The sequence below is a fragment of the Scyliorhinus torazame genome, chromosome 22 (assembly GCF_047496885.1).
Source record: "Scyliorhinus torazame isolate Kashiwa2021f chromosome 22, sScyTor2.1, whole genome shotgun sequence".
Taxonomy (NCBI): domain Eukaryota; kingdom Metazoa; phylum Chordata; class Chondrichthyes; order Carcharhiniformes; family Scyliorhinidae; genus Scyliorhinus; species Scyliorhinus torazame.
The window spans coordinates 112,444,726-112,462,443 of record NC_092728.1 but is presented as its reverse complement, the minus strand read 5'-3'; the positions used below and the strand labels follow the sequence as shown (position 1 = coordinate 112,462,443).

The window sequence follows — 17,718 nt, the reverse complement described above, 5'->3', positions numbered from 1 at the left end:
GATAGTGAGTGAGTGAGGATAGTGAGTGAGTGAGGATAGTGAGTGAGTGAGGATAGTGAGTGAGGATAGTGAGTGAGGATTGTGAGTGAGTGAGGATTGTGAGTGAGTGAGGATTGTGAGTGAGGATAGTGAGGGAGGATTGTGAGTGAGTGAGGATAGTGAGTGAGGATAGTGAGTGAGTTAGGATAGTGAGTTAGGATAGTGAGTGAGGATAGTGAGTGAGTTAGGATAGTGAGTGAGGATAGTGAGTGAGGATAGTGAGTGAGGGTCTCTATCTGTTCCCTGCACCGAGGGTCTGATTTCTGTTCCAGTCACTAAGCCGTCTCTTTCCTCTGTTCAGTACGAGCCAGTCATTACGAGAGGAAATGAGGCGATTGTCCATCACATGGAGGTGTTCCAGTGTGCGCCACAGCTGGACCAGATCCCACCTTATAACGGGCCATGTGGCTCCAAGATGAAGCCCACACAGCTGAATTATTGCAGACATGTGCTAGCAGCATGGGCAATGGGCGCTCAGGTAGGTGAAAATCCCACATCACCAGGGATGGGGGTGAGGGAGGGTCTAACAGTGTGTGGGGGTGAGGGAGGGTCTCACGGTGTGGGGGATGGGGGTGAGGGAGGGTCTCACAGTGTGGGAGATGGGGGTGAGGGAGGGTCTCACAGTGTGGGGGATGGGGGTGAGGGAGGGTCTCACGGTGTGGGGAATGGGAGTGAGGGAGGGTCTCACGGTGTGGGAGATGGGGGTGAGGGAGGGTCTCACAGTGTGGGAGATGGGGGTGAGGGAGGGTCTCACAGTGTGGGGGATGGGGGTGAGGGAGGGTCTCACGGTGTGGGGAATGGGAGTGAGGGAGGGTCTCACGGTGTGGGAGATGGGGGTGAGGGAGGGTCTCACGGTGTGGGGGATGGGGGTGAGGGAGGGTCTCACAGTGTGGGGGATGGGGGTGAGGGAGTGTCTCACAGTGTGGGGGATGGGGGTGAGGGAGGGTCTCACGGTGTGGGGGATGAGGGTGAGGGAGGGTCTCACGGTGTGGGGGATGGGGGTGAGGGAGGGTCTCACAGTGTGGGAGATGGGGGTGAGGGAGGGTCTCACAGTGTGGGGGATGGGGGTGAGGGAGGGTCTCACGGTGTGGAGGATGAGGGTGAGGGAGGGTCTCACGGTGTGCGGGATGGGGGTGAGAGAGGGTCTCACAGTGTGGGAGATGGGGGTGAGGGAGGGTCTCACAGTGTGGGAGATGGGGGTGAGGGAGGGTCTCACAGTGTGCGGGATGGGGGTGAGAGAGGGTCTCACAGTGTGGGAGATGGGGGTGAGGGAGGGTCTCACAGTGTGTGGGATGGGGGTGAGGGAGGGTCTCACGGTGTGCGGGATGGGGGTGAGAGAGGGTCTCACAGTGTGGGAGATGGGGGTGAGGGAGGGTCTCACAGTGTGTGGGATGGGGGTGAGGGAGGGTCTCACGGTGTGGGGGATGGGGATGAGGGAGGGTCTCACAGTGTAGGGGAATGGGAGTGAGGGAAGTTAACCGAGGAGGAGGTGAGGAGGGGGTGAGGAGTGGGTGAGGAGGAGGTGAGGAGTGGGTGAGTAGGGGGGTGAGGAGGGGGGTGAGGAGGGGGTGAGGAGGAGGCGAGGAGGAGGTGAGGAGGGGGTGAGGAGGAGGTGAGGAGGGGGTGAGGAGGAGGCGAGAAGGGGGTGAGGAGGAGGTGAGGAGGGGAGGAGGGGGTGAGGAGGGGCTGAGGGGGGGTGAGGAGGGGGTGAGGAGGAGGTGAGGAGGGAGTGAGGAGGGGGTGAGGAGGGGGTGAGGAGGAGGCGAGGAGGGGGGTGAGGAGGGGGTGAGGAGGGGGTGAGGAGGAGGTGAGGAGGAGGCGAGGAGGGGGTGAGGAGGAGGTGAGGAGGGGGTGAGGAGGGGGTGAGGAGGCGAGGAGGGGTGAGGAGGAGGCGACGAGGGGGTGAGGAGGAGGCGAGGAGGAAGGGAGGAGGAGGGGAGGGGAGGAGGGGGTGAGGAGGGGCTGAGGAGGGGCTGAGGAGGGGGTGAGGAGGGGGTGAGGAGGAGGTGAGGATGGGGTGAGGAGGGGGTGAGGAGGGGGTGAGGAAGGGGTGAGGAAGGGGTGAGGAAGGGGTGAGGAAGGGGTGAGGAGGGGGTGAGGAGGGGGTGAGGATGGGGTGAGGAGGGGGTGAGGATGGGGTGAGGAGGAGGTGAGGATGGGGTGAGGAGGGGGTGAGGAGGGGGTGAGGAAGGGGTGAGGAAGGGGTGAGGAGGGGGTGAGGAAGGGGTGAGGAAGGGGTGAGGTGGGGGTGAGGAACCATTTCCATTTTCGGGCGTGTAGCTCACGGGAAGTGGAGCTGCTGCCCAGTTATTGGGGGACCCCTCATGGGAGGTTGGGTTTGGTCGGGTGAACTGAAGCGTTCCAGGTCGGTGGCTGACCCTGGGCTGGCGGGGTGTGGGGGGGCGGGGGGGGGCGGGGGGCCTTGAGGGGCTTTTGCCATCATGTGAGGCCTTCAAGCCATCTTTAAATATTGTGGATATGCAAAACAGGGGCAACTACAGCTGCTTCCTGTCTGTCCGACCAAACGCTTCCAGGACACAGCCCTGTGCTGGGTTCTATGCTGAAGGTCACTTTAACTCCCTTTGACTGTGAGCAGCCTCTAGCTTCACAGCTGAAGGCTGTTGCTAATAAGGAATTGGCTGTGTTAGTTGTGAGAGCACTTCCCAGCTATTTGTGAAATCAGCTGATATGGCTTTGTATTGGTACGAATATGGAACGGTGACGATTCCTTGTTGTTTCTGGTCAGTGCGATGTGTGGAATGTTATGTTGATTTTCAAATCTTTGTCACTGTTAACTGTTTGCTGCAGGTTGTGTTTGATGCTTGCAGCTGCCCGGAGGCTGTGTTTGTTTGCAGGGCCTCTTTACTTTTGTGGCCTCGAGTGAGGAGAGAGAGGATGGGAAGATGACCTGCTGCCTGGGCTGGAGAAAGGGAACTCTTTCTCTCTTCTGGTGTGTTTTGCGTCGGTATGATTTTCCCCTGCTAAGGAGTCTACTGTTGGGAGCTGCAGGAGAGAGAGAGAGAGGGGGATTGATCTGAATGAGCAACTTGATGAAAGGTGTTGAAGAAATGCTTTTGCAGATTGCTGGTGATTTTATTGTGAGTGTGGTGAGCGCTGCGTGTCGACGAGCACGTCGCCACGGGTCAAACACGCTGAACATCGAGGCTGTTTTACTGCACTCCGAATGCCAGTGAAACATGTGAATACCGAGCTTTGGTTCCAATGAAATGAGGCCGTGTGGGAAGGCCAGTGCAGTGGAGGCTCGTGGAGGGAGATTGATACGTAAAACGATCGCACAGTAAGGGTCCTCTGTTCTGTTCAGGACCTGTGAGGGGGGGTTACTGTGTGTTTGGTTTTCTTTGTAGAAAGGAACTGTTGTAGCTTTCTGTTTGTACCAATATTCTGTAGCAGAAAAGTACTTGGGTGTGTGTTTGTGTGTGTGTAGCACAGTGACTTTTCCTCGTTGATTAACGGTTAGTGTGATTTATGGGCTGTCAAGTAGTTCGTTTTTATGTTTTTGAATAAAGATAGTGTTGACGTTTAATAAACAAAATATTCTCAAGTGGCTCCACCTGGGTACAGGTGCCGTGTCTCAGACGATGATTATTACATCGCATTTCAATCAAACTTTGAAGCCGGAACTCTTTGCCTGAACTCGAGAAACATCAGCACCATAGAGGCAGCGTTGGAGTTTAGAAGGATGAGGGGGGATCTTATTGAAACTTACAGGATACTGCGAGGCCTGGATAGAGTGGACGTGGAGAGGATGTTTCCACTTGTAGGAAAAACTAGAACCAGAGGACACCATCTCAGACTAAAGGGACGATCCTTTAAAACAGAGATGAGGAGGAATTTCCGCAGCCAGAGGGTGGTGAATCTGTGGAACTCTTTGCCGCAGAAGGCTGTGGAGGCCAAATCACTGAGTGTCTTTAAGACAGAGATAGAGAGGTTCTTGATTAATAAGGGGATGAGGGGTTGTGGGGAGAAGGCAGAAGAATGGGGATGAGAAAATATCAGCCATGATTGAATGGCGGAGCAGACTCGATGGGCCGAGTGGCCTAATTCTGCTCCTCTGTCTTATGTGATTCAGGGGAGGGCACTTTAGCACCGTCTCCGTAATGTTCCCTGCGGGGGTCTGGGTCTCGGGGCTCCTGCTGTGGCCGGGGTGAGTGTGCAGAGAGAGGTTTCCCAGCACTGTCAACTCGCTGGGTGACACTCTGAGAGAAGGTGGGACATGTAAGGGTGGGGGAAGCTTGGGATTTGAGGATCCCGGGGTGGAAACCCGAACTGATCGTCAGTCTCCCTCCTTCGCCAATTCCTTACAGATACCAGAATGGGCGGTGGTGTTGGTCCCGCAGAGGAGGCCCTCGTGGTGCTGGTGGCAGCCCAGGTGGCCAGACGCCGGAGAAGGCAGCAGCGTTGACCATGTGCAGGGGGCCCCCGCAGACCCGGCCGTCCATCAGGCCAAGATGGAACCCAGAGCGGGGGCGATGGCCCACGTGTCCAAGTGTTGTTGCTCTTTCGAGGAGATGACGGACAGCATGTGCTGCACTGGTGCCATGTCCTCGTGAATTGCCACCCCGTGGACGAGTAGGAGGAGGACACCCAGTCCCGGTGGCCGTGAAGGTCAACACGACCCTGAACAGTTTTGCCACAGGGTCATTCCAGGGCTCCAGCAGGGACGTGTGTGGCCTGTGTGCCCAGGTATCCGACTTTATCCACTTTGAACTGGGCCAAGCTCACCCAGGTGCTGCCGGATTCTCTGGCATCGCTGGGATTAACCCGGTCCAGGTGGTACTGATGTCACACACCTCGCCTTGAGCGCACCGGGGCAGTGGATGTTGTCTATATGGACTTCAGTGAGGCCTTTGACAAGGTCCCTCATGGTAGACTAGTACAAAAGGTGAAGTCACACGGGATCAGGGGTGAGCTGGCAAGGTGGATACAGAACTGGCTAGGCCATAGAAGGCAGAGAGTAGCAATGGAAGGATGCTTTTCTAATTGGAGGGCTGTGACCAGTGGTGTTCCACAGGGATCAGTGCTGGGACCTTTGCTCTTTGTAGTATATATAAATGATTTGGAGGAAAATGTAACTGGTCTGATTAGTAAGTTTGCAGACGACACAAAGGTTGGTGGAATTGCGGATAGCGATGAGGACTGTCAGAGGATACAGCAGGATTTAGATTGTTTGTAGACTTGGGCGGAGAGATGGCAGATGGAGTTTAATCCGGACAAATGTGAGGTAATGCATTTTGGAAGGGCTAATGCAGGTAGGGAATATACAGTGAATGGTAGAACCCTCAAGAGTATTGAAAGTCAAAGAGATCTAGGAGTACAGGTCCACAGATCACTGAAAGGGGCAACACAGTTGGAGAAGGTAGTGAAGAAGGCAAACGGCATGCTTGCCTTCATTGGCCGGGGCACTGAGTATAAGAATTGGCAAGTCATGTTGCAGCTGTATAGAACCTTAGTGATGCACGATCAATGACCACTAAAGTGAGGTTGGAGTCCAACTGAAGGCTTTAATAAGCTAGATGTTTCCCCCAGCAGCTCGGGTACAGAAAGAAGGCTGCTGGGGTGGCACGGGCTCTTATGCCCCACCTTGCAGGGCGGAGCTACCATACAGCTTGACCAATGGTAAACATACAATATCTACCAATGTGTTCCAGCATTACCAGGTACCGTAATACCTCTCAACAGACTACCACACATAGTCAGGCCACACTTGGAGTATAGTGTTCAATTCTGGTCGCCGCACTACCAGAAGGATGTGGAGGCTTTAGAGAATGTGCAGAAGAGATTTACCAGGATGTTGCCTGGTATGGAGGGCATTAGCTATGAGGAGCGGTTGAATAAACTCGGTTTGTTCTCACTGGAACGAAGGAGGTTGAGGGGAGACCTGATAGAGGTATACAAAATTATGAGGGGCATAGACAGAGTGGATAGTCAGAGGCTTTTCCCCAGGGTAGAGGGGTCAATTACTAGGGGGCATAGGTTTAAGGTGAGAGGGGCAAGGTTTAGAGGAGATGTACGAGGCAAGTTTTTTACGCAGAGGGTAGTGGGTGCCTGGAACTCGCTGCCGGAGGAGGTGGTGGAAGCAGGGACGATAGTGACATTTAAGGGGCATCTTGACAAATACATGAATAGGATGGGAATAGAGGGATACGGACCCAGGAGGTGTAGAAGATTGTAGTTTAGTCGGGCAGCATGGTCGGCACGGGCTTGGAGGGCCGAAGGGCCTGTTCCTGTGCTGTACATTTCTTTGTTCTTTATCAGGGAGTGCCCTTCATTAAGAGGAATGGGTTGCACTCCCTGAATGTTGACTTTGTGTGTGACCACCATCTCCGGAAGTGTGTGCGCACTTCCCAGAGAGTGTGCATGACAGCTATACCCTGGGACACTCTGAGATCCCGAGCATCTTCGAGGACAACCCCAGGATAACGGGTTGGGATTTGGGGGATGAGGGGAACTCTCTGAGGTTCTGGCTGATGCCAGTGCAGAGGCCGGAGACTGATGTGGAGACCTGATATAACCAGGCCCATGTTGCCATTGAGCGGTGCATCGGTCTGCTCAAAATACTGTTCCAAGGCCTGGACCCCTCTGCAGTACCCCCACCCCCCCCCCCCCCCCCCCCTCCCCTACAGGGGGCCTCATGCTTTGTGGTGGTCTGCTGTGCCCTCCACAACCTGACACAGCAGTGGGATGACCTGCTGGAGGAGGAGGAGGAGGAGGGACACCTCACCTCGTCTGAGGAGGAGCTGAACCAGGGGAGGCTGGAGGACAAACCGGGGAAGGAATCGAAGGAGGTGCCGGAGGATGGAGGCAGGGGGCGGTATTGTCACGTGTACCGAGGTACAGTCAACAGCATTGTTCTGCGAGTAGCTCAAACAGATCATTTAGTATATGAAAAGAAAAAAAATACAGAATAGGGCAACACAAGGTCCACAATGTCAATACATAGACACCGACATCGGGTGAAGCATACAGGGTGCAGTATTAATCAAGTCAGCCCGTAAGAGGGTCATTTAGGAGTCTGGTAACAGCGGGGAAGAAGCTGTTTTTGAGTCTGTTCGTGCGTGTTCTCAGACTTCTGTATCTCCTGCCCGATGGAAGAAGTTGGAAGAGTGAGTAAGCCGGGTGGGAGGGGTCTTTGATTATGCTGCCCGCTTTCCCCAGGCAGCGGGAGGTGTAGATGGAGTCAATGGATGGGAGGCAGGTTCGTGTGATGGACTGGGCGGTGTTCACGACTCTCTGAAGTTTCTTGCGGTCCTGGGCCGAGCAGTTGCCATACCAGGCTGTGATGCAGCCAGATAGGATGCTTTCTATGGTGCATCTGTAAAAGTTGGTAAGAGTCAATGTGGACATGCCGAATTTCCTTAGTTTCCTGAGGAAGTATAGGCGCTGTTGTGCTTTCTTGGTGGTAGCGTCGACGTGGGTGGACCAGGACAGATTTTTGGAGATGTGCACCCCTAGGAATTTGAAACTGCTAACCATCTCCACCTCGGCCCCGTTGATGCTGACAGGGGTGTGTACAGTACTTTGCTTCCTGAAGTCAATGACCAGCTCTTTAGTTTTGCTGGCATTGAGGGAGAGATTGTTGTTGCTGCACCACTCCACTAGGTTCTCTATCTCCCTCCTGTGGCAGGTGGAACTGATGCCAGGAGAGAGGTGGTAACTTACCACGGCAGCTCGGTGAGCGTGCTGGTCTTCCGACATTGGACGGTGGTCATCCTGGTCACGTTGCCCACACTGACAACCCCTTCCTCCCAGGAGGTATTGGTGAGCCTGCTGCTGGTCCCCTGACTCCCTCGGGAGACAGGCTGCCCCGTCTCTTGTTCACAACATTGAGAATCCTGGCCAGGCGAACATTCCCGAAGTGAGGAGCAGGTCTGTGCGCTGCCGTGCTGACTGGGAGTGAGTGGTGAGGGAATGTTTAAACGCAGCTCCTCCCTGTTAGCAGCGAGATGCTGAGGCGCGTGCCTGGTGAATCAGGCGGTGAGATAGCCAGCGGTGGCGTGATGCTTGTGAGGGCTAATTTTCAGCACTCAGTGCGTAAAAATCTGGTCAAAATCTCAGCAATGTGGCCGTCGAGAGGCACTCCGCCAATCGCACCCAAAATGACACTTAGAAACTTGACCGTTAAGTCGCGCCCTCGGCGTTGACGTTGGGACTGAATTGCGTGCGCTTTGCGGTCCTGTTGGGGGCGCTATTTGTGGAGCAATTCAGGACAGGCTAATGAGCCACCATTCAGCTGGCGGGAATTCTGAGCACATCCCGGCCCAGCCGGCATGCTAACCGCTGGGGCCGCAGTTCGGGCCAAAGAGCCTCTTCTACAACCACTGCACTGACCACGCACTCGCTGCAGCCACCGAGATGGCTCATAGACCCCCCCCCCTCCCCACCCCCGAGGTCAGGGAAGTCAGAACCCCCCCCCGAGGTCAGGGAAGCCAGATCCCCCCCCCCCCGAGGTCAGGGAAGCCAAACCCCCCCCCCCCCCCGAGGTCAGGGAAGCCAAACACCCCCCCCCCCCGAGGTCAGGGAGGCCAGACCACCCCCCCCCGAGGTCAGGGAGGCCAGACCACCCCCCCCCCCCCGAGGTCAGGGAAGCCAGACCCCCCCTCCCCCGAGGTCAGGGAAGCCAGACCCCCCCCCCCCCCCCGAGGTCAGGGAAGCCAGACCCCCCCTCCCCCGAGGTTAGGGAAGCCAAACCCCCCCCCCCCCCGAGGTCAGGGAAGCCAAAAAAAAAACCCTCCCCGAGGTCAGGGAAGCCAGAACCCCCCCCCCCCCCGAGGTCAGGGAAGCCAGACCCCCCCTCCCCCGAGGTTAGGGAAGCCAGACCCCCCCCCCCCCCCCCGAGGTCAGGGAAGCCAGACCCCCCCCTCCCCCGAGGTTAGGGAAGCCAAACCCCCCCCCCCCCGAGGTCAGGGAGGCCAGACCCCCCCCCCCGAGGTCAGGGAGGCCAGACCCCCCCCCCCCCGAGGTCAGGGAAGCCAGACCCCCCCCCCCGAGGTCAGGGAAGTCAGACCCCCCCCCCCCGAGATCAGAGAAGTGAGACCCGTCCCCCCCCGAGGTCAGGGAAGTCAGAACCACACCCCCCCCCCACCCCGAGGTCAGGGAAGCCAGAACCCCCCCCCCACCGAGGTCAGGGAAGCCAGACCCCCCCCTCCCCTGAGGTCAGGGAAGTCAGAACCCCCCCCCCCCCCGAGGTCAGGGAAGCCAGACCCCCCCCCGAGGTCAGGGAAGTCAGACCCCCCCCCCCGAGATCAGAGAAGTGAGACCCGCCCCCCCCCCGAGGTCAGGGAAGTCAGAACCACACCCCCCCCCCACCCCGAGGTCAGGGAAGCCAGAACCCCCCCCCCACCGAGGTCAGGGAAGTCAGACCCACCCCCTTCCCACCCCCGAGGTCAGGGAAACCAGACCCCCCCCCCCCCCCAAGGTCAGGGAAGTCAGACCCCCCCCAAGGTCAGGGAAGCCAGACCCCCCCCCCCGAGGTCAGAGAAGCCAGAGCCTCCCTCCCGAGGTCAGGAAAGCCAGACCCCCCCTCCCCCGAGGTCAGGGAAGCCAAACCCCCCCCCCCCCCCCGAGGTCAGGGAGGCCAGACCCCCCCCCCCCCCCGAGGTCAGGGAAGCCAGACCCCCCCCTCCCCCGAGGTCAGGGAGGCCAGACCCCCCCCCCCCCTGATGTCAGGGAAGCCAGGTGGACCCACAGCTCCGTGCCAGTGAGGAGCGAAGAGGCACCCTCTTCCCCAGCATGGACCACAGGCTCCCTGCGCCCCTGAACGCTGCCCACAAGGTGATGGCAGGGACGGTCAGTGCTGCCAGTCACTCCAGGAGACAGCTGGTGATGAAGAGGGTTGGGAGTGAGTGGTGAGGCCTCAGCCCTGAGGGGGCAGAGAACCAGGGAGGGTTCCGAAATTGTGGTGCAGGTGTCCTCTGGTTGGGGTGAGCTCTGTTGGACCCCTGCTTGCTCTGCAATCTCTGCAGCATCTCTGAGGAGTGCCAACACCTGGTGGGCTCCTGATGGAGCTTGGCCCTTGATACAGTTAGGGTATGACGGTGCCCGGAGTCTGGCCACCCTCCCAGATGAGCAGAGTCTCTCTGAGCATTGACAGGACAGAGTGAGCAGCCAGGGATCCGATTTTGGCCGGATTCTCCATCCGGTCGTGGTTCCCGTTTACATAGATGCACAGAACAGACAGTGCAGAAGGAGGCCATTCGGCCCATCGAGTCTGCACCGACCCACTTAAGCCCTCACTTCCACCCTATCCCCATAACCCCTCCTAACCTTTTTGGACTCAAAGGGCAATTTATCATGGCCAATCCACCTAACCTGCACATCTTTGGACTGTGGGAGGAAACCGGAGCACCCGGAGGAAACCCACGCAGACACTGGGAGGATGTGCAGACTCCACACAGACAGTGACCCAGCGGGGAATCGAACCTGGGACCCTGGAGCTGTGAAGCCACAGTGCTAACCACTGCGCTACCGTATCGTTTGTGGTGTCCCGAGGTGGAGAATTCTGCCCATTGTGTACATTGATCTACTGACAGACTCTATTTTAAAAGCAGTTCCTCTTTATTTTCAACCCTATTTCTATTCTCCTGGTCTATAAATCTAGTTATTCTCTGGCCATTCATGTTCCCATGTCCTCCCCAGTCAGCCCCAGGGTCTCCATTCCTACATTTATATTTGTTTAGCTTCTTGCGGATCACTCCCCCCTCCCCCAGCTGACTAGTTTAAACTGTTTGGCACTTCCTCTTTATTCAATCCACCAGCACATTGCTGTCATTCCAGTTAGTTCCATCAGCTCTGTGCCACAGGGATAGGGCGGGGGAGTGGCCTGGGTAGGGGGCTCTTTCCGAGGGGCGGTGTGGACTCGATGGGCCGAATGGCCTCCTTCTGTCCTGTTGGAGTTCTCTGGATTCAAGGTGCAGACAGGCTGGCTGCATTTCATCAAGTTATTTGTTTGATATTGTGGATTTGCTCAGAATGTGTTGCCAAACCCAGTTCTTTCTGTCATTGCAGCCATTCTATTACCCAAAGGATGTAGGACTCCTGATTGGTGGAGCCAATTCTTCAAAGTATTTGCGCCTGGAAGTCCATTATCACAACCCTGTGAGAGTGTCCGGTGGGTCCAATCTCAATGTATAATAAATGTGTGTGTCTGTGTGTCACTGTGTTTGTGTCATTGGGTGTCTGTGTGAATGTGTGTCACTGTGTGTGTGTGTCACTGTGTGTCTGTGTGTGTGTGTGTCACTGTGTGTGTGTGTCACTGTGTGTTTGTGTGCGTGTGTGTCACTGTGTGTGTGTCATTGTGTGTCTGCGTGTGTGTGTGCCTGTGTGTGTGTCTGCGTTTGTATGTGTGTGTGTGTCTCTGTGTGTGTGTCGCTGTGTGTCTGTGTGTGTGTGTCAGTGTGTGTATGTGTGTGTGTATCACTGTGTTCCTGTGTGTGTCACTGTGTGTGTGTGTGTCACTGTGTGTGTGTGTTTGCCTGTGTGTGTGTGTCACTGTGTGTCACTGTGTGTGTGTGCCTGTGTGCGTGTGTGTCACTGTGTGTGCCTGAGTGTGTGTGTGTGTGTGTGTGAGTGCCTGTGTGTGTGTCACTGTGTGTGTGTCACTGTGTGTGTGCCTGTGTGCGTGTGTCACTGTGTGCCTGTGTGCGTGTGTCACTGTGTGCCTGTGTGCGGGTGTGTCACTGTGTGCGTGTGTGCCTGTGTGTGTGTGCCTGTGTTTGTGTGTGTGTGCCTGTGCGTGTGTGTCACTGTGTGTGTGTGTCACTGTGTGTCTGTGTGTGTGTGTCACTGTGTGTCTGTGTGTGAGTGTCACTGTGTGTGTTGTGTGTGTGTCACGGTGTGTGTGTGTGTGTGTGTGTGTGCGTGTGTGCCTGTATGCGTGTGTGACTGTGTGTGTGTGTCACGGTGTGTGTGTGTCACTGTGTGTGTGCCTGTGTGTGTATGTGTGCATCACTGTGTGTCTGTGTGTCACTGTATGTCTGTGTGTGAGTGTCACTGTGTGTGTTGTGTGTGTGTCACTGTGTGTGTGTGCCACTGTGTGTGTGTGTGTCACTGTGTGTGTGTGTCATTGTGTGTGTGTGTGTGTGTGTCACTGTGTCTATGCGTCATAATGTGCGTGTGTGTGTCACTGTGTGTGTGTCACCGTGTGTGTGTCTCACTGTGTGTGTCACTGTGTGTGTGTGCCTGTGTGCGTGTGTCACTGTGTGCCTGTGTGCGTGTGTCACTGTGTGCCTGTGTGCGGGTGTGACTGTGTGCGTGTGTGCCTGTGTGTGTGTGCCTGTGTTTGTGTGTGTGTGCCTGTGCGTGTGTGTCACTGTGTGTCTGTGTGTGAGTGTCACTGTGTGTGTTGTGTGTGTGTCACGGGGTGTGTGTGTGTGTGTGTGTGTGTGCCTGTGTGCGTGTGTGCCTGTATGCGTGTGTGACTGTGTGCCTGTGTGTGTGTGCCTGTGTGTGTGTGTGTGTGCCTGTGTGTGTGTGTCACTATGTGTGTGTGTGTGTCACAATGAGCGTGTGTGTGTCACTGTGTGTGTGTGTCACTGTGTGTGTGTCACTGTGTGTGTGGCTCACTGTGTGTGTGTGTCACTGTGTGTGTGTGTTTGCCTGTGTGTGTGTGTGTCACTGTGTTTGTGTCACTGTGTGTGTGCCTGTGTGCGTGTGTGTCACTGTGTGTGCCTGAGTGTGTGTGCCTGTGTGTGTGTGTGTCACTGTGTGTGTGTCTGTGTGTGTGCCTGTGTGCGTGTGTCACTGTGTGCCTGTGTGCGTGTGTCACTGTATGCCTGTGTGACTCTGTGCATGTGTACCTGTGTGTGTGTGCCTGTGCCTGTGCATGTGTGTCACTGTGTGTGTATGTCACTGTGTGTCTGTGTGTGAGTGTCACTGTGTGTGTTGTGTGTGTGTCACGGTGTGTGTGTGTGCCTGTGTGCGTGTGTGCCTGTATGCGTGTGTGACTGTGTGTGTGTGTCACGGTGTGTGTGTGTCACTGTGTGTGTGCCTGTGTGTGTATGTGTGAGTGTCGCTGTGTGTGTTGTGTGTGTGTCACTGTGTGTGTGTGTGAGAGTGTGTGTGTGTGTCACTGTGTGTGTGTGTGTCACAATGTGCGTGTGTGTGTCACTGTGTGTGTGTCACCGTGTGTGTGGCTCACTGTGTGTGTCACTGTGTCTTTGTGTGTGTGTCACTGTGTCTGTGTGTGTGTCAGTGTGTGTGTGTCAGTGTGTGTGTGTCAGTGTGTGTGTGTCTCACTGTGTGTGTGTGTCACAGTGTGTGTGTGTTACACTGTGTGTGTCACTGTGTCTGTGTGTGTGTCACTGTGTGTGTGTCTTACTGTGTGTGTGTCACTGTGTGTGTGTGCCGCTGTGTCTGTGTGTGTGTCACGGTGTGTGTGTGTCACTGTGTGTGTGCCTGTGTGTGTCACTGTGTGTGTGTGTGAGAGTGTGTGTGTGTGAGTGTCACTGTGTGTGTGTGTGTCACAGTGTGTGTGTGTCACAATGTGCGTGTGTGTGTCACCGTGTGCGTGTCACCGTGTGTGTGTCACTGTGTGTGTGTCACTGTGTGTGTGGCTCACTGTGTGTCACTGTGTCTTTGTGTGTGTGTCACTGTGTCTGTGTGTCAGTGTGTGTGTGTCTCACTGTGTGTGTGTGTCACAGTGTGTGTGTTACACTGTGTGTGTCACTGTGTCTGTGTGTGTGTCACTGTGTCTGTGTCACTGTGTGTGTGTGCCACTGTGTCTGTGTGTGTGTCACTGTGTGTGTGTGTCACTGTGAGTGGCACTGTGTGTGTGTCACTGTGTGTCTGCGTGTCACTGTGTGTGTGTGAGTCACTGTGTGTGTGTCACTGTGTGTGTGTGTGTCACTGTGTGCGCCTGTGTGTCACTTTGTGCCTGTGTGTGTGTGTCACTGTGGTGTGTGTGTCACTGTGGTGTGTGTGTGTCACTGTGTGTCTGTGTGTGTGTGTCACTGTCTGTTTGTGTCACTGTGTGTGTGTGCGCGCCGGTGTGTGTGTCTCACTGTGTGTATGTGTGTCACACTGTGTGTATGTGTGTCACTGTGTGTGTGTGCCGGTGTGCGTGTGTGTCGCTATGTGCCTGTGTGTGTGTGTCACTGTGTGCCTGTGTGCGTGTGTGACTGTGTGTCTGTGTGCGTGTGTGACTGTGTGCGTGTGTGCCTGTGTGTGTGTGCCTGTGTGTGTGTGTCACAATGAGCGTGTGTGTGTCACTGTGTGTGTGTCACCGTGTGTGTGGCTCACTGTGTGTGTGTCACTGTGTCTTTGTGTGTGTGTCACTGTGTCTGTGTGTGTGTCAGTGTGTGTGTGTCTCACTGTGTGTGTGTCACTGTGTGTGTGTGTCACACTGTGTGTGTCACTATGTCTGTGTGTGTGTCACTGTGTCTGTGTGTATGTCTCACTGTGTGTGTGTCTCAGTGTGTGTGTGTGCCACTGTGTCTGTGTGTGTGTCACTGTGTGTGTGTGTGTCACTGTGTGTGGCACTCTGTGTGTGTCACTGTGTGCCTGTGTGTGTGTGTTAGTGTGTATGTGTGTCATTGTGTGTCTGTGTGTGTGTCTGTGTGTGTGTGTCTGTGTGTGTGTCACTGTGTGTGTGTGTGTGTCACTGTGTGTGTGTCACTGTGTGTGTGAGTGTGTCACTGTGTGCCTGTGTGTCACTTTGTGCCCGTGAGTGTGTGTCACTTTGGTGTGTGTGTCACTGTGTGTGTGTGTGTGTCACTGTCTGTTTGTGTCACTGTGTGTGTGTGTGCGCCGGTGTGTGTGTGTCACTGTGTGTCTGTGTGTCACTGTGTGTGTGTGTGTCACTGTGTGTCTGTGTCACTGGGTGTGTGTGTGTCACTGTGTGTGTGTGACTGTGTGTGTCACTGTGTGTGTGTGTCACTGTGTGTGTGTCACTGTGTGTGTGTGTGTCACTGTGTGTCTGTGTCACTGTGTGTGTGTCACTGTGTGTCTGTGTCACTGTGTGTGTGTGTGTCACTGTGTGTGTGTCATTGTGTGTGTGTGTCACTGTGTGTCTGTGTCACTGTGTGTGTATGTGTGTCACTGTGTGTGTGTGTCACTGTGTGTCTGTGTCACTGTGTGTGTGCGTGTCACTGTGTGTGTGTGTCACTGTGTGTGTATGTGTGTCACTGTGTGTGTGTGGCACTGTGTGTCTGTGTCACTGTGTGTGTGTGTGTCACTGTGTGTGTGTGTCACTGTGTGTCAGTGTCACTGTGTGTGTGTGTGTCACTGTGTGTGTCACTGTGTGTCTGTGTCACTGTGTGTGTGTGTCACTGTGTGTGTCACTGTGTGTGTGTGTCACTGTGTGTCACTGTGTGTGTGTCACACTGTGTGTGTCACTGTGTCTGTGTGTGTGTCACTGTGTCTGTGTGTATGTCTCACTGTGTGTGTGTCTCACTGTGTGTGTGTGCCACTGTGTCTGTGTGTGTGTCACTGTGTGTGTGTGTGTCACTGTGTGTGGCACTGTGTGTGTGTCACTGTGTGCCTGTGTGTGTGTGTTAGTGTGTATGTGTGTCATTGTGTGTCTGCGTGTGTGTCTGTGTGTGTGTGTCACTGTGTGTCTGTCACTGTGTGTGTGTCACTGTGTGTCTGTGTGTGTGTTACTGTGTGTGTGTGTGTGTGTCACTGTGTGTGTGTGTCACTGTGTGTGTGAGTGTGTCACTGTGTGCCTCTGTGTGCCTGTGTGTCACTTTGTGCCCGTGTGTGTGTGTCACTTTGGTGTGTGTGTCACTGTGTGTGTGTGTGTGTGTCACTGTCTGTTTGTGTCACTGTGTGTGTGTGTGTCACTGTGTGCGCCTGTGTGTCACTTTGTGCCTGTGTGTGTGTGTCACTGTGGTGTGTGTGTCACTGTGGTGTGTGTGTGTCACTGTGTGTCTGTGTGTGTGTGTCACTGTCTGTTTGTGTCACTGTGTGTGTGTGCGCGCCGGTGTGTGTGTCTCACTGTGTGTATGTGTGTCACACTGTGTGTATGTGTGTCACTGTGTGTGTGTGCCGGTGTGCGTGTGTGTCGCTGTGTGCCTGTGTGCGTGTGTCACTGTGTGCCTGTGTGCGTGTGTGACTGTGTGTCTGTGTGCGTGTGTGACTGTGTGCGTGTGTGCCTGTGTGTGTGTGCCTGTGTGTGTGTGCCTGTGTGTGTGTGTCACAATGAGCGTGTGTGTGTCACTGTGTGTGTGTCACCGTGTGTGTGGCTCACTGTGTGTGTGTCACTGTGTCTTTGTGTGTGTGTCACTGTGTCTGTGTGTGTGTCAGTGTGTGTGTGTCTCACTGTGTGTGTGTCACTGTGTGTGTGTGTCACACTGTGTGTGTCACTATGTCTGTGTGTGTGTCACTGTGTCTGTGTGTATGTCTCACTGTGTGTGTGTCTCAGTGTGTGTGTGTGCCACTGTGTCTGTGTGTGTGTCACTGTGTGTGTGTGTGTCACTGTGTGTGGCACTCTGTGTGTGTCACTGTGTGCCTGTGTGTGTGTGTTAGTGTGTATGTGTGTCATTGTGTGTCTGTGTGTGTGTCTGTGTGTGTGTGTCTGTGTGTGTGTCACTGTGTGTGTGTGTGTGTCACTGTGTGTGTGTCACTGTGTGTGTGAGTGTGTCACTGTGTGCCTGTGTGTCACTTTGTGCCCGTGAGTGTGTGTCACTTTGGTGTGTGTGTCACTGTGTGTGTGTGTGTGTCACTGTCTGTTTGTGTCACTGTGTGTGTGTGTGCGCCGGTGTGTGTGTGTCACTGTGTGTCTGTGTGTCACTGTGTGTGTGTGTGTCACTGTGTGTCTGTGTATGTGTGTCACTGTGTGTCTGTGTCACTGGGTGTGTGTGTGTCACTGTGTGTGTGTGACTGTGTGTGTCACTGTGTGTGTGTGTCACTGTGTGTGTGTGTCACTGTGTCTGTGTCACTGTGTGTGTCTGTGTCACTGTGTGTCTGTGTCACTGTGTGTGTGTCACTGTGTGTCTGTGTCACTGTGTGTGTGTGTGTGTCACTGTGTGTGTGTCATTGTGTGTGTGTGTCACTGTGTGTCTGTGTCACTGTGTGTGTATGTGTGTCACTGTGTGTGTGTGTCACTGTGTGTCTGTGTCACTGTGTGTGTGCGTGTCACTGTGTGTGTGTGTCACTGTGTGTGTATGTGTGTCACTGTGTGTGTGTGGCACTGTGTGTCTGTGTCACTGTGTGTGTGCGTGTCACTGTGTGTGTGTGTCACTGTGTGTCAGTGTCACTGTGTGTGTGTGTGTCACTGTGTGTGTCACTGTGTGTCTGTGTCACTGTGTGTGTGTGTCACTGTGTGTGTCACTGTGTGTGTCACTGTGTGTGTGTGTCACTGTGTGTCACTGTGTGTGTGTGTCACACTGTGTGTGTCACTGTGTCTGTGTGTGTGTCACTGTGTCTGTGTGTATGTCTCACTGTGTGTGTGTCTCACTGTGTGTGTGTGCCACTGTGTCTGTGTGTGTGTCACTGTGTGTGTGTGTGTCACTGTGTGTGGCACTGTGTGTGTGTCACTGTGTGCCTGTGTGTGTGTGTTAGTGTGTATGTGTGTCATTGTGTGTCTGCGTGTGTGTCTGTGTGTGTGTGTCACTGTGTGTCTGTCACTGTGTGTGTGTCACTGTGTGTGTGTGTGTGTGTCACTGTGTGTGTGTGTCACTGTGTGTGTGAGTGTGTCACTGTGTGCCTCTGTGTGCCTGTGTG

General features: G+C 54.9%; 1 protein-coding gene across 2 annotated transcripts in view; it reads left to right on the top strand.

Moving 5' to 3' along the window:
* dbh (dopamine beta-hydroxylase (dopamine beta-monooxygenase)) overlaps nt 1-17,718 on the top strand; it is an 85,012-nt gene that overhangs the window by 23,124 nt on the left and 44,170 nt on the right. For both annotated transcript variants that reach the window (XM_072488949.1, XM_072488948.1), the window contains 2 exons: nt 341-517; nt 11,065-11,167. In XM_072488949.1, the coding sequence (XP_072345050.1) occupies nt 341-517; nt 11,065-11,167 (280 nt within the window). The remainder of the gene's footprint in view (nt 1-340; nt 518-11,064; nt 11,168-17,718) is intronic.